Here is a 12,236-nt window from a genome sequence, read left to right as displayed (position 1 = left end):
ATATATTATTCTAAGACAGACTAAAATATAATAGAATATAGGTGTATTATATTGGTACATACTTTTTTTTTTTGAGTTTTTCATTTTTATTTTTTGATCTTAGTCACTGGGGCATTATATCTGCTATTTCTCAGATTACTACAACAATCACACTTGAGATTTATTGGCAGATTTCAGACATGGAGGATGTGTTTAGAGGGAGAAATCAGCTTTTGGTCATTAAACAATGCTTTTCAAACAGGATAATTATATCACAAAAAAACTCAAAGTCTGGTGCACCCTTGAACACTTAGTTTCTTTTAAAAGTATCTATTTATACTTTCTGAACCTGTTTCATTAAAAAGGGATGTACTTATTGATAAATAATTTTTAAAGTAATTTCTAAATTCAGAGTGAACTCTATTAAGATGCCAAAAATGAATGTTGTTCATTTACTGTTTAACAAAATATTCTGAAATTAACTTAAATAAATAAATATAAGAAAATAGCCAGAAATAATTGCAATATCAATAAAATAATGTAAGAGAGTAGTCCTACTGAGTATCTAAAAGAATTTTAAAATCACAGCAACTCAGAAGTTTAGTACTAAAACGTATTAATATGAAATCTGAATAAATACATAATATGAAATTCTGAAATGAGATCAAACTCACACAAGAATTTTGTATATTTAAACGATAACATCAAATGTGTGTGATAAATATTTAATAAGTGGCAGTTGACTAGCCATTTGGGCAATAAAAATTAATGTATTTCTCCCATTTGATCCTGTCTCTAATAAAAAATTCTGTTGGATCAATAATATGTCTTAAAATATGAAGCCAGAGAGTAATCTGAATTTTAAAATACCAAAGGGTAAAAAGAAGCCAAAGCATACTTATATTCAAACTCTTAACAATAGTCTGTTCTTAGCTTCCATTTTCAAAAGTGGAGTAGTACCCTGTTTCCCCAAAAATAAGACAGTGTCTTATTTTAAGGTGTACTCCCAAGATGTGCTAGGTCTTATTTTCAGGGGACGTCTTGTCTTTCCTGTAAGTAGGTCTTATTTTCGGAGGATGTCTTATTTTCGGGGAAACAGGGTATTCACAAAAGCTAACACTACTTTTTCTCTACTGCTTTATTTTTTTCTCATTCTCAAAGTTAGATAACCTCAAAACAAACTTGGGAACAAAATACCCTCTTGAGGTGAAAGTTGCATATGTAGTTCTTTTTATGGAGAGTTCAAGTTCTGGACTCAGATAAACCCAAGTACACATATTTGCTCTATAGCTGTTTAACTGGATTGAGAGTAAAGGAAATTTTGTTGCTTGTTGCTGTTATGTGGTACTTTTAATAATTTCTCTATTAAAAAGCAGAACAAATTTGAAACATAAAGTCTAAATCCACAGATTTAAAAGTTATTTTGCATAATATTTTGTTTAGTGCCAGACTTCATTCACTGATTTATTTAGCAAATATTTATTGGGCATCTGCTTCACTTGTGCCAGACACTATTCTAAGGGCTGGAGCTAAAAAGGTGAACAAAAAAAAAATTCCTTCTTTTATAGAGTTTACATTGTAATTGTAGGAGACAGAACAATAAGCAAATGCAAACAAACAAATAAATATAGGCTATGTCAGATGGTGATATATGTTAAGGAAATAAATGAAGCAGGATAAGAGAGATTGGGAGTTCCTTGGAGGAGAAGACCACACTGAGAAGTTGGCACATGAACCTGAAAGACTTAAGGGAAAAGCAGGTGCCTATGTGGGGAAAGAGCAGTCCAGACAGAGGAAACAGCAAATATAAAAGCCTTGAAAAGGCATCATGATTGGTGTTTTAAAAAAAAAAAAAACAGCAAGGAGAGCTATATAGCTGGTGTGGAACAAGCCAACTGAAGAGTAATGGATGAGGTGATTGAGAGGGGACAGAGAGAGGCAGATCATATAGGATGATCATATAGTCTGTTGCAAGGACTTTAGCCTTCACTCTGAATGAAATCCAAAGTCATTGGAGGGTCTTGAGAAGAGGAGTAGCAGGGCCAATTTTACTTTTAAAAGTATCTCTTTGACTTCTGAGTTGAAAATAGTCTGTAAGAGGCAATTGTAGAAGCAGAATGACTAATTAGAAGACAATAATCCAGTTGAGAAATAATGGTGACTTGGACCAGAGTGGTTGCAGTGAAGAGAGAGTGAAATCCATTAGATTCTGAAAACCTCTAAAATGTGCTTCAATAGTATATACTGATGGGTTGGATGTAGATAGGGTGTCAGAGAAAAAAGTGGAATAAGTCAAGCATGGCTCTCACCAAGGCTTAGAACCTTTAACAAAAGGATGGAGTTATACTGAAGTGAGGAATATGACAGGAAAACATTGGGGGGAGAAAGTGAATCAGGAGTTCAATTTTGATCATTAAGTTGGAAATAAATACCTATTTGATCCAATTGACAAGCCAAAGAAGGCAGTTGGAACATGAGTTTAGAGTTCATGAGTTCCAAGATGGGGATAAAAACTTGAAAGTCAACAAAATGTAGGTAGTGTTTTAAAAGTTGCTTCCAGTGCTCACTTTGGCAGCACATGTGCTAAAATTGAACAGTACAGAGAAGATGAGCATGGCCCCTGCACAAGGATGACACGCAGATGCGGGAAGTGTTCCATATCATTTTAACCTGGAAGTAGTTAAAGAACATTCTCCTTAGTAAAGTATCACAAGAATGGAAAACGAAGTATCCAATGTACTCAATACTAATATGAAACCAATAGATGAACAACTACGTGCCCACAAGAGAGAAAAACATGATTAAGATCGAGGGGAGGGGGGAGAGAGGAGGGTTTTAATAAGCTCTCACCTAACAAGCACAATGTGAGGGTATTTGGCCCACCACCTGGGTGAAGGGGTCAACTACAACTTGGACTGTACCTAACAAACCCAAACAGTGTAACCTAATCATTTGAACCCTTATATTAATCTGAAATAAGAATAAATAAATAAAAGTTGCTTCCATTTTTTGTTATTAAATTTAGACTTAGCTATTGCTTATTTTCTCCTTTTGGTGTAACCTAATCATTTGAACCCTTATATTAATCTGAAATAAGAATAAATAAATAAAAGTTGCTTCCATTTTTTGTTATTAAATTTAGACTTAGCTATTGCTTATTTTCTCCTTTTGGTCACATAAGGCAGGAGTTTTGCTTTTTAGCTTTTTTTTTTTTTTGTCTGCCCTTCTCATTTTTTATTCATAGAACATTGGAGAAAAGGTAAACGCTTGATAAAATTCTTATTATTTAAGCTTTTTTTAAAATTTTTTTATTGTTAAATCATAGCTGTGTACTTATTTAAGCTTTTATTCACATGCCTATACTCTGACTCTTCCTGTGTTGCTTTTTAGCCACATTAACAAAGAAAATTGTGATGGCTAGAGGAACTGGAAATATTATCTCCAAACTAAAATATAATTAATAATTATTACTTCGTTATACATAGTCATTCATTATAATCAGTTTAGCTAACTTAGCAACAGATTTTATAGATATATATGAAAAAAGAAATCTCTGGATTTGAGCCATCTTTGTTTTTACAATATACTCTGTGTTCTTCTGTCATAGCAGACTACTGACCTGATCACTTCAATCTTCATAGTATGAACTGGAATATAGTTTGTTGAAGTGTTTAAATAATTCCATATTCTAATATGTTAGATAGGCTTTACTTTTTATGTAGCAGTTTTATTGGAAAATAATTTACATACCATAAAATTCACTGATTTTTACTAAATTTACAGAATTGGGCAACCATAAACCAATTTTAGAACATTTTCATCATCCTGTATAGATCTCTTGTACCCATTTACAGCCATTCCCTGTTCCTACCTTTCAAGCAACTACTAATCTACTTTTTTTCTACATATATTTACCTTTTCTTAATATTTCATATAAATAAAGTCATTTATGTGGCCTTTTGTGTTAGACTTTTTACCTTGCATAGTGGTTTTGAGCTTCATCCATGCTATAATCTGTATCAATACTTTCTTCCTTTTTATGGCTAAATAGTATTCCATTACATGAATAATACCATATTTTGCCTGTTCAGCAATTGATGGACATTTGCATTGCTTAAATTTTTGGCTATTATGAATAGCACTGTTATGAACATTTGTGTACAACTTTTTGTGTAGACATATGTTTTCATTTCTCTTAGAGTGGAATTGCTAGGTCACTTAGTAATACTCCGTTTAACTTTTGAAGTAATTATAACTAATTGTTTTCTAATTGCCATTTTAAACTCCACCTCTGATGTGTTACGGTTTCAGTGCTAACAAGTGCTAACACTTATTATTGACTCTGACCATAGCTGTTCTAGTGAGAACGAAGTAGTATCTCCTGTGGTTTTAATTTGTATTTACCCCATGACTAATGGATATAGAGCATTTTCTTTCTTTTGCATATCTTTGGCAAAATATCTATTCAAATATTTTGCTCATTTTTGTCATCTTATTTTTTAAGTTATTTTTATGTTCTGGATACAAATTTTTTACTAGATACTTGCTTTGCAAATATGTTTTCCCTATCTGCCTTTTTATTTTCTTATGGACATGTCTTTTGAAAGAGTTTAAAGAGTTTTTAACTTTGACCGTCTAATTTAAGAGTTTTATAAGTTTTTGCTCTTACATTGAGAAGTGTGATTCATGTGGAGTTGATTTTTGTGGCAGGTGTGAGGAGGCATTACTTAGAAATAAATAGGTAATAATGATTTGGTAATACAGAATAATTTTTTTCTTCTTAGAGACAGGGTCTCACTCTGTTGCCTACCTAGGCTTTAGTGCAGTGTCATAATCACAGCTCATGACAGCCTCAAACTCCTGGGGGCTTAAGCAATCTCCTGCCTCAGCCTTGTAAGTAGCTGGAACTACAATGTGTGTGCCATCACACCTTGCTATTTTTTTTTAAGAGATGGGGTCCACTATGTTGTCCGTGTTGGTCTTGAATTTTTGACCTCAAGCAATCCTCCCATTTTGGCCTCCCAGAATGCAAGGATTAAAGATTTAAGCCACCATGTTCAGCCCAAAACATTTTAGAACATTTTTATAATGATGTCTTAGAGTTTTGTTAGATTTTTTTATTTGCTGTTTTACCTGTAAGGTAATAGATCCAACTGAGAAAGGTCTATTTTTAATTCACTCTACAAACATTATCATTTGTTATAATTTAATGAATACATTTATTAGACAAATATTTGAGAGAGAATGTGCTGAAAGTAGTGTTTCAGTCTACATTTTAAATGACAGATAGACTCAGACCCGTAGTCCCAGCACTTAGGGACGCTGAGACAGGAGGAGTGCTTGAGGCCAGGAGTTTGAGAACAATCTAGGCAACATAGTGAGACCTTGTCTCTACAACAAATAAAAAACATTAGCAAAGTATAGTGACTGATGCCAGTAGTCCCAACTCTGTAGAAGGCTAAGACAGGAGGACCTCTTGAGCCCAGGAGTTGGGGGCTGCAGTGAGCTGTGATCATATCACTGCACTCCAGTTTGGGTGATAAAGTGAGACCCTGAATGACAGATGAACACTTACTTTAGCATGCTTATGATTTTTCTTAATAATTACACTTGAAATGTTAAATAGACATATAAGTTACTTTAGGTTTTTTTTAAGCTTATAGAAATTTTCATCAATAAAATCTGATTCAAATCAGGGTGATTTGAAACTTGAAATTATCTTGTCTATTAAGTTGGGATAGATTTCAACAAAAAAAAAGTATGTTAGATTTTTAATTTTATATGAAAATACAAATCATTCTACTGATAGCCTTCTGTTTTATTCTGAACTCTGGCTAGCTTTCCTTTAGCCATTTTCAGTCTTTATACAATGATAAGTCTTTAATAATGTGGCAGTATCTGACTTAAAGCACAAAAAAATACTTTTTTGTTTGTATTTTTGGATAAATAACAGTTAAGAGAAGAGGCGCCTATGGCTCAGTGAGTAGGGCGCCAGCCCCGTATGCTGAGGGTGGCGGGTTCAAACCCAGCCCCGGCCAAACTGCAACCAAAAAATAGCCAGGCGTTGGGGTGGGCGCCTGTAGTCCCAGCTGCTCGGGAGGCTGAGGCAAGAGAATCGCGTAAGCCCAAGACTTAGAGGTTACTATAAGCCGTGTGACATCATGGCACTCTACCCGAGGGCGATACAGTGAGACTCTGTCTCTACCAAAAAAAAAAAAAAAAAAAAACAGTTAAGAGTAACAATAGTCAGTTGCCCTGTTAAAAAATGTTTTTAAAATGTGGTCTGTCTTTGTGAATCAAACAGAAACAGAGTGTTGCTCTGTGGTCCAAGCAGGAATGCAGTGGTATTATCATAGCTTACTGTAACTGTGAACTCCTGGCTCCAGCAATCCTCCCATCTCAGGCTCTCTAGTAGCTGATACTTTAGGCTAGTGCCACCAATCCTGCATAATTTTTTATTTTTATAATTTTTTTTTTGGTAGAAATCGTCTCATTATGTTACTCAGGCTGGTCTCAAACTCCTGAGCTCAAGTCATTTTCCCAGTTTAGCCACCCAAAGTGCTGAACGACCACACCCAGCCTAATGTCTTTTTTAATCATATAAAACTTAATATGTTAGCACCATGTGATAGTATTAACAATAATATTCATTTGCAGGAGAAGTCTGTGGACTAGCTCAAACGCTCCCTTATGTATTTGGTGATTACATGGTCACAAAAAACATGGTTAAGCATTGCTAATTTGCGTATCGCTAGAATTATCTGATACGATGTAGCAATTGCTTTTTTATTTATTTTTATTTTTTTATTATTATTTTAATTTCAGCTTGCTTGTTCATTCTTCTTCATTTGAAGTACTTTTTTTGTTGTTGTTGTTCATTTTCTTCTTTTTTTAATGTTCTTCCTTTGGCGATTCTCTTTCCCGTTGCCTCCCCAGTAGCTGGGATTACGGACGCCCACCATAATGTCCGGATGTTTTTGATGTTAGTAGAGACCGAGTCTTACTCTGGCTCACTGCTGCTCCTACTGGTCTCTAACCTCTGAGCTCAAACAATCCACCCGCCTCGGCCTCCCACAGCGTTGGGACAGGCCAGCAATTGCTTTTTTAAACCAATAGGCTTAGCCAGTTAGTCACATCTTTTCTGTGCTCTAGTCACATCTTTTCTGTGCTCTTAAAATAGGTAATTTACTTAGAGTTTCTATGAATTAAATATTTGCTAGTATCTCTGTCGTTATACAGAGAAGTATATGGATTTTTATTCACATGTTGTAGCATGAACATTTTTAGCAAGAAACAAAATCAATTTATTAGTCTAACAAGACCAAAAAAATTAATTTTTGTATTTTGTTCCATATCTTAAAAGATTTGTTTTTTCTTAGATGCAGACCAACAACGAAGAGAGAAACTCAAAAAAGAATTAGCACGATGTGAAAAAGAATTCAAATTAACTAAAACTGCAATGCAAGCCAATTCTAAAAATAATTCCAAGTCATTTTTAAATACCCTACAAAAGGTAAGATAGTATTTTTACTTTTTAAAAGCAGATGTTTCTAAAGTATTTCATTATTGGTGCAATCTGACTTTTTGGTAACATGTTTACTAGGTCAGAGTCATCAAACTCTTCCTGTAAAGAGCCAGTTAATGTTTTAAAAAGCTTTTTAGGCCATACAGTCCTTGTCACAACTGTTCACCACTGAAAAGCAGCCACAGGCAATACATAAATGAATGAATATTCCTGTGTTCCACTAAAATTTTCATTAACTGAAAAAGACAAAAAGTCAAATTTATTGTGCCGGATGTGCTTTGCTGACCCTGGATAGAGGGGGGTTTTTTTGTGATACTCTTTAACATCTGGTTAAAGAAGTTCTAGTCCCAGTTTGCAAAGACAGTTGTTTTTTTTTTTCCTTTCTCATTAATGAATGTTAATTTTATCAAATCCTTTTTTGCATGTCTTAGAATGATGATGTAATTTTTCTCTTTTATTATTTTATTCTTATTTTTTTCTTTTTTTTTTATTAAATCATAGCTGTGTACATTGATATGATCATGGGGCATCATTCACTAGCTTCATAGGTCATTTGACACACTTTCATCACACTAGTTATCATAGCCTTCCTGGCATTCTCTCAGTTACTGTGCCAAGAGACAGAGTCTCAATCTGTCACCCTGAGTAAAGGTGCCCTGGCATCATAGCTCACTGCAACCTCAAAGCTTGGGTTCAAGAGATCCTCTTGCCTGAGCCTCTCAAGTAGCTAGAAGTACAGGCATGCTCCATTATGCCTGACTGGTTTTTTCTATTTTTTAGTAGAGAAGGGATCTCACTCTTGCTCAGGCTGGTCTTCAACTCCTGAGCTCAAGCAATCCACTCGCCTCAGCCTCCCAGACTACTAGGATTACAGGTGTGAGCCATCACACCCGGCCATGATAACTATTTCTTAAAATTTGTGAATACTTGTTTTATGTGTCAGTAGGTCAACAATTTTTTCATACTTTACTTTGTCATTATGTGTTTGTAAGTAAAATTCATTCTATAGTTGTAAGCAGTGTTTATAGTATATTCATTACATTAAACTTTGTATCTTCTAGAAGTTCATATCTTATTCTTTTGGTCTGATTAATCTATCAGTTATTGAAAGAAATCTTCCACATAATTATGTATTTATCTATTTCTCCTTATGATACTGTCAAGTTTTGAGTTATATATTTTGAGCCTGTATTATTACATATGTACAGATTTTAGATTACATTTTCTTAGTGAATCAAACCTATTGTCACTGTGCTTTGAATTTCTTTGATGCTTTTTCTATTAATGTATTTTCTGATAGTGATATAATTATACCAGCTTTCTTTTGACTACTATTTACCTGATGCATCTTTTCCCATATTTTAATCTTAATGTCTTAGGTGAGTCCTAAATTGTTAGGTGAATCAGATTATTCAATCTGTAATCTTTGTCTTTTAAATGCAGCATTTAGTATGTTTTTATTTCTACCTTCTTGCTTTGTACTTTCTATTTGACTTACTCTGGTAGGCAGAATTCTAAAGATGACCACTCACGATGACCCTCCCTCATAAACAATCTGCTCCTCTTGAGTTGTAGATGGGACATGCTTCTACAAGTCCCACCCATCTGCAGTAGAATATGGCAAAGGCGATGTGGTATCTCTTCTGTGATTCTGTTACATGGCAGAGGTGCAGAGATTTTCCTTCTGCAGATTAAGGATTCTATTCCTTAAAAGAGAAAAGGAAGATGAGTCTGGGAGGAATTTTGACAATGGCAGCTATTTATTCTTCTTCCCAGCCACACTACGAGAAGGGGGGAAAAGAGAAAGCATTCACAATTCTCTCTGCTCTTCCCTGTAAGTTCCTGGTGGGTTTCTTGGAAGAAAAGCCTGCAAAAAGGTACAAATTCCCTAAACCTCAGGGCCAGCACACACTCACACTAGTAGTTCATACTCAGTCTTTAGCAAATTAACAAAAATTTATAATATGATCTTTTCAGTTTGTATGTCAATCTATGGCATCTGTCCCAAGTAAGCAATGCTTAGGCATTGTTTTCTGCAGGTGCCCGTCTCTCTCCAAATTTCAGGTTAGTTTGCTCTGTGACCTCATTTCTCTCTTTAGTTCAAAAAAATGATAATTAATGTGCAGTTAGTTTAGCTGTTTTTTCTTCATGGAATGGTGACCACTGTGCTCTTTTTCATCTCAAACTTCAGCTGGAACTGGAAGTTTGTTTTATTTTACACATGTTTTCTTATTTTGAACTTTTTAATTTTGAAGACCTTATCATTTGCAAAAATAATAATGAACACACATGTTCTTATCACCAGGTATAACAATGATTAGTTCATAGCCAGTCTTATTTCATCTATATCCCACTCAACACCCCTATCTCTGATTATTTTGATGGAAATCCCAGATGCCATATCATTTTATCAGCAAATATTTGAAGATAAATCTAAAAGATTTTTGACTGAATAAAGTGGCTTGTGCCCATAATACCAGCACTTTGGGAGAACCAGGTAGGAGGATCGCTTGAGCCCAGAAATTTGAGACCAGCCTTGGGCAACATAGACCCTATTTATAAAAAAAAAAAAAAAAAGAAAAAAACTAGCCACATATGATGGCACAGACTTGTAGTCCCAGCTATGTGGAAGGCTGAGGCACAAGGATTGCTTGAGCTCAGGGAGTTCAAGGTTACAGTGATCTTTGATTGTACCACTGCACTTCAGCCTAAGTAACAGAATAAGACCCTATCTCTAAAAAAAATAAATAGCAGGCTCCACGCCTGTGGCTAAAGCGCCATCCACATACACCTGAGCTGGTGGGTTCGAATCCAGCCTGGGCCTGCCAAACAACAATGATGGCTGCAAGCAAAAAATAGCCAGGCATTGTGGCAGGCGCCTGTAGTCCCAGCTACTTGGGAGGTGGAGGCAGGAGAATCACTTGAGCTCAGGAGTTAGAGGTTGCTGTGAGCTGTGATGCCATGGCACTCTACCCAACAGCTTGAGCCTCTGTCTCAAAAAAAAAAATAATAGTAAAATAAAAATAATAAAATAAATAACAAAAGACTTTCTAAAAACATAACTACAATAGCATTATGCCTTAAATATTAATAATAATTTTTAATAACCTCAAATATAAAATGTTCATATTTTCCCATTATGTCATATTTTTTTAGTTTGTTAGAATTTATATCAAAATAACTTCAATTAATTGCTAATTTTCTTTTAACCTATAGCTTTCTCCTCTCCCCCACCTTTTAATCTCCCTACAATTTTTGTATAGGGAGAAAAAAACCTGAGTCATTTGTCTTGGCTTAAGATTTTTGTGGACCATCTGGTAATGCAAATTTAGGCTACAAGCTTATGCGTTGGCAACATATGATTTCAGCTTCTCAAAGACCAGCAGTCTCCTTTCACTCAGTGCCAAGGTTCAAGATGGGCAAGTTTTTCCTTGCAAGTCATCTAGTTGAAGAGTAGCTGTTGAAATAATCCCAGATTCTTGGGCAGCACCTGTGGCTCACTGAGTAGGGCACTGGCCCCATACACCGAAGGTGGCAGGTTCGAATCCAGTCCCGGCCAAACTGCAACAAAAAAATAGCTGGGCGCTGTAGTGGGCACCTGTAGTCCCAGCTACTCAGGAGACTGAGGCAAGAGAATCACCTAAGCTTGGAGGTTGCTGTGAGCCGTGACGGCACGGCACTCTACTGAGGGTGACAAAGTAAAACTCTGTCTCTAAAAAAAAATAAAAAATCAAAATAAATAAAGACTCCCAGATTCTTTTTATTTATTTATTTATTTATTTATTTTTTGTAGAGACAGAGTCTCACTTTATGGCCCTCGGTAGAGTGCCGTGGCCTCACACAGCTCACAGCAACCTCCAACTCCTGGGCTTAAGCGATTCTCTTGCCTCAGCCTCCCGAGTAGCTGGGACTACAGGCACCCGCCACAACGCCAGTCTATTTTTTGGTTGCGGTTTGGCTGGGGCCGGGTTTGAACCCGTCACCCTCGGTATATGGGGCCAGTGCCTTACTGACTGAGCCACAAGCGCCACCCAAGGCTCCCAGATTCTTTTTTTTTTTTTTTTATTGTTGGGGATTCATTGAGGGTACAATAAGCCAGGTTACACTGATTGCAATTGTTAGGCAAAGTCCCTCTTGCAATCACGTCTTGCCGCCATAAAGTGTGACACACACCAAGGCCCCACCACCCTCCCTCCTTCCCTCTTTCTGTTCCCCCCCCATAACCATAATTGTCATTAATTGTCCTCATATCAAAATTGAGTACATAGGATTCATGCTTCTCCATTCTTGTGATGCTTTACTAAGAATAATGTCTTCCATGTCCATCGAGGTTAATACGAACCATGTAAAGTCTCCATTTTTTTTAATGGCTGAATAGTATTCCATGGTATACATATACCACAGCTTGTTAATCCATTCCTGGGTTCGTGGGCATTTAGGCTGTTTCCACATTTTGGCGATTGTAAATTGAGCTGCAATAAACAGTCTAGTACAAGTGTCCTTATGATAAAAGGATTTCTTTCCTTCTGGGTAGATGCCCAGTAATGGGATTGCAGGATCAAATGGGACGTCTAGCTTGAGTGCTTTCAGGTTTTTCCATACTTCCTTCCAGAAAGGTTGTACTAGTTTGCAGTCCCACCAGCAGGGTAAAAGTGTTCCCTTCTCTCCACATCCACGCCAGCATCTGCAGTTTTGAGATTTTGTGATGTGGGCCATTCTCACTGGGGTTAGA

General features: G+C 35.9%; 1 protein-coding gene and 1 non-coding gene across 5 annotated transcripts in view; both read left to right on the top strand.

Annotated features, from left to right (window-relative positions):
- SPATA7 (spermatogenesis associated 7) overlaps window positions 1-12,236 on the top strand; it is a 62,270-nt gene that overhangs the window by 26,439 nt on the left and 23,595 nt on the right. For all 4 annotated transcript variants that reach the window (XM_053603226.1, XM_053603224.1, XM_053603227.1 and 1 more), the window contains one exon: window positions 7,359-7,492. In XM_053603226.1, the coding sequence (XP_053459201.1) occupies window positions 7,359-7,492 (134 nt within the window). The remainder of the gene's footprint in view (window positions 1-7,358; window positions 7,493-12,236) is intronic.
- Window positions 2,539-2,644, top strand: LOC128595057 (U6 spliceosomal RNA). Its single transcript, XR_008382747.1, has one exon. It is a non-coding gene; the product is annotated as a U6 spliceosomal RNA (small nuclear RNA).

The sequence above is a fragment of the Nycticebus coucang genome, chromosome 9, assembly GCF_027406575.1.
Source record: "Nycticebus coucang isolate mNycCou1 chromosome 9, mNycCou1.pri, whole genome shotgun sequence".
NCBI classification, from domain to species: domain Eukaryota; kingdom Metazoa; phylum Chordata; class Mammalia; order Primates; family Lorisidae; genus Nycticebus; species Nycticebus coucang.
Note: the sequence above shows the minus strand (reverse complement) of the source record. Positions and strands in the feature narration are given on the sequence as shown.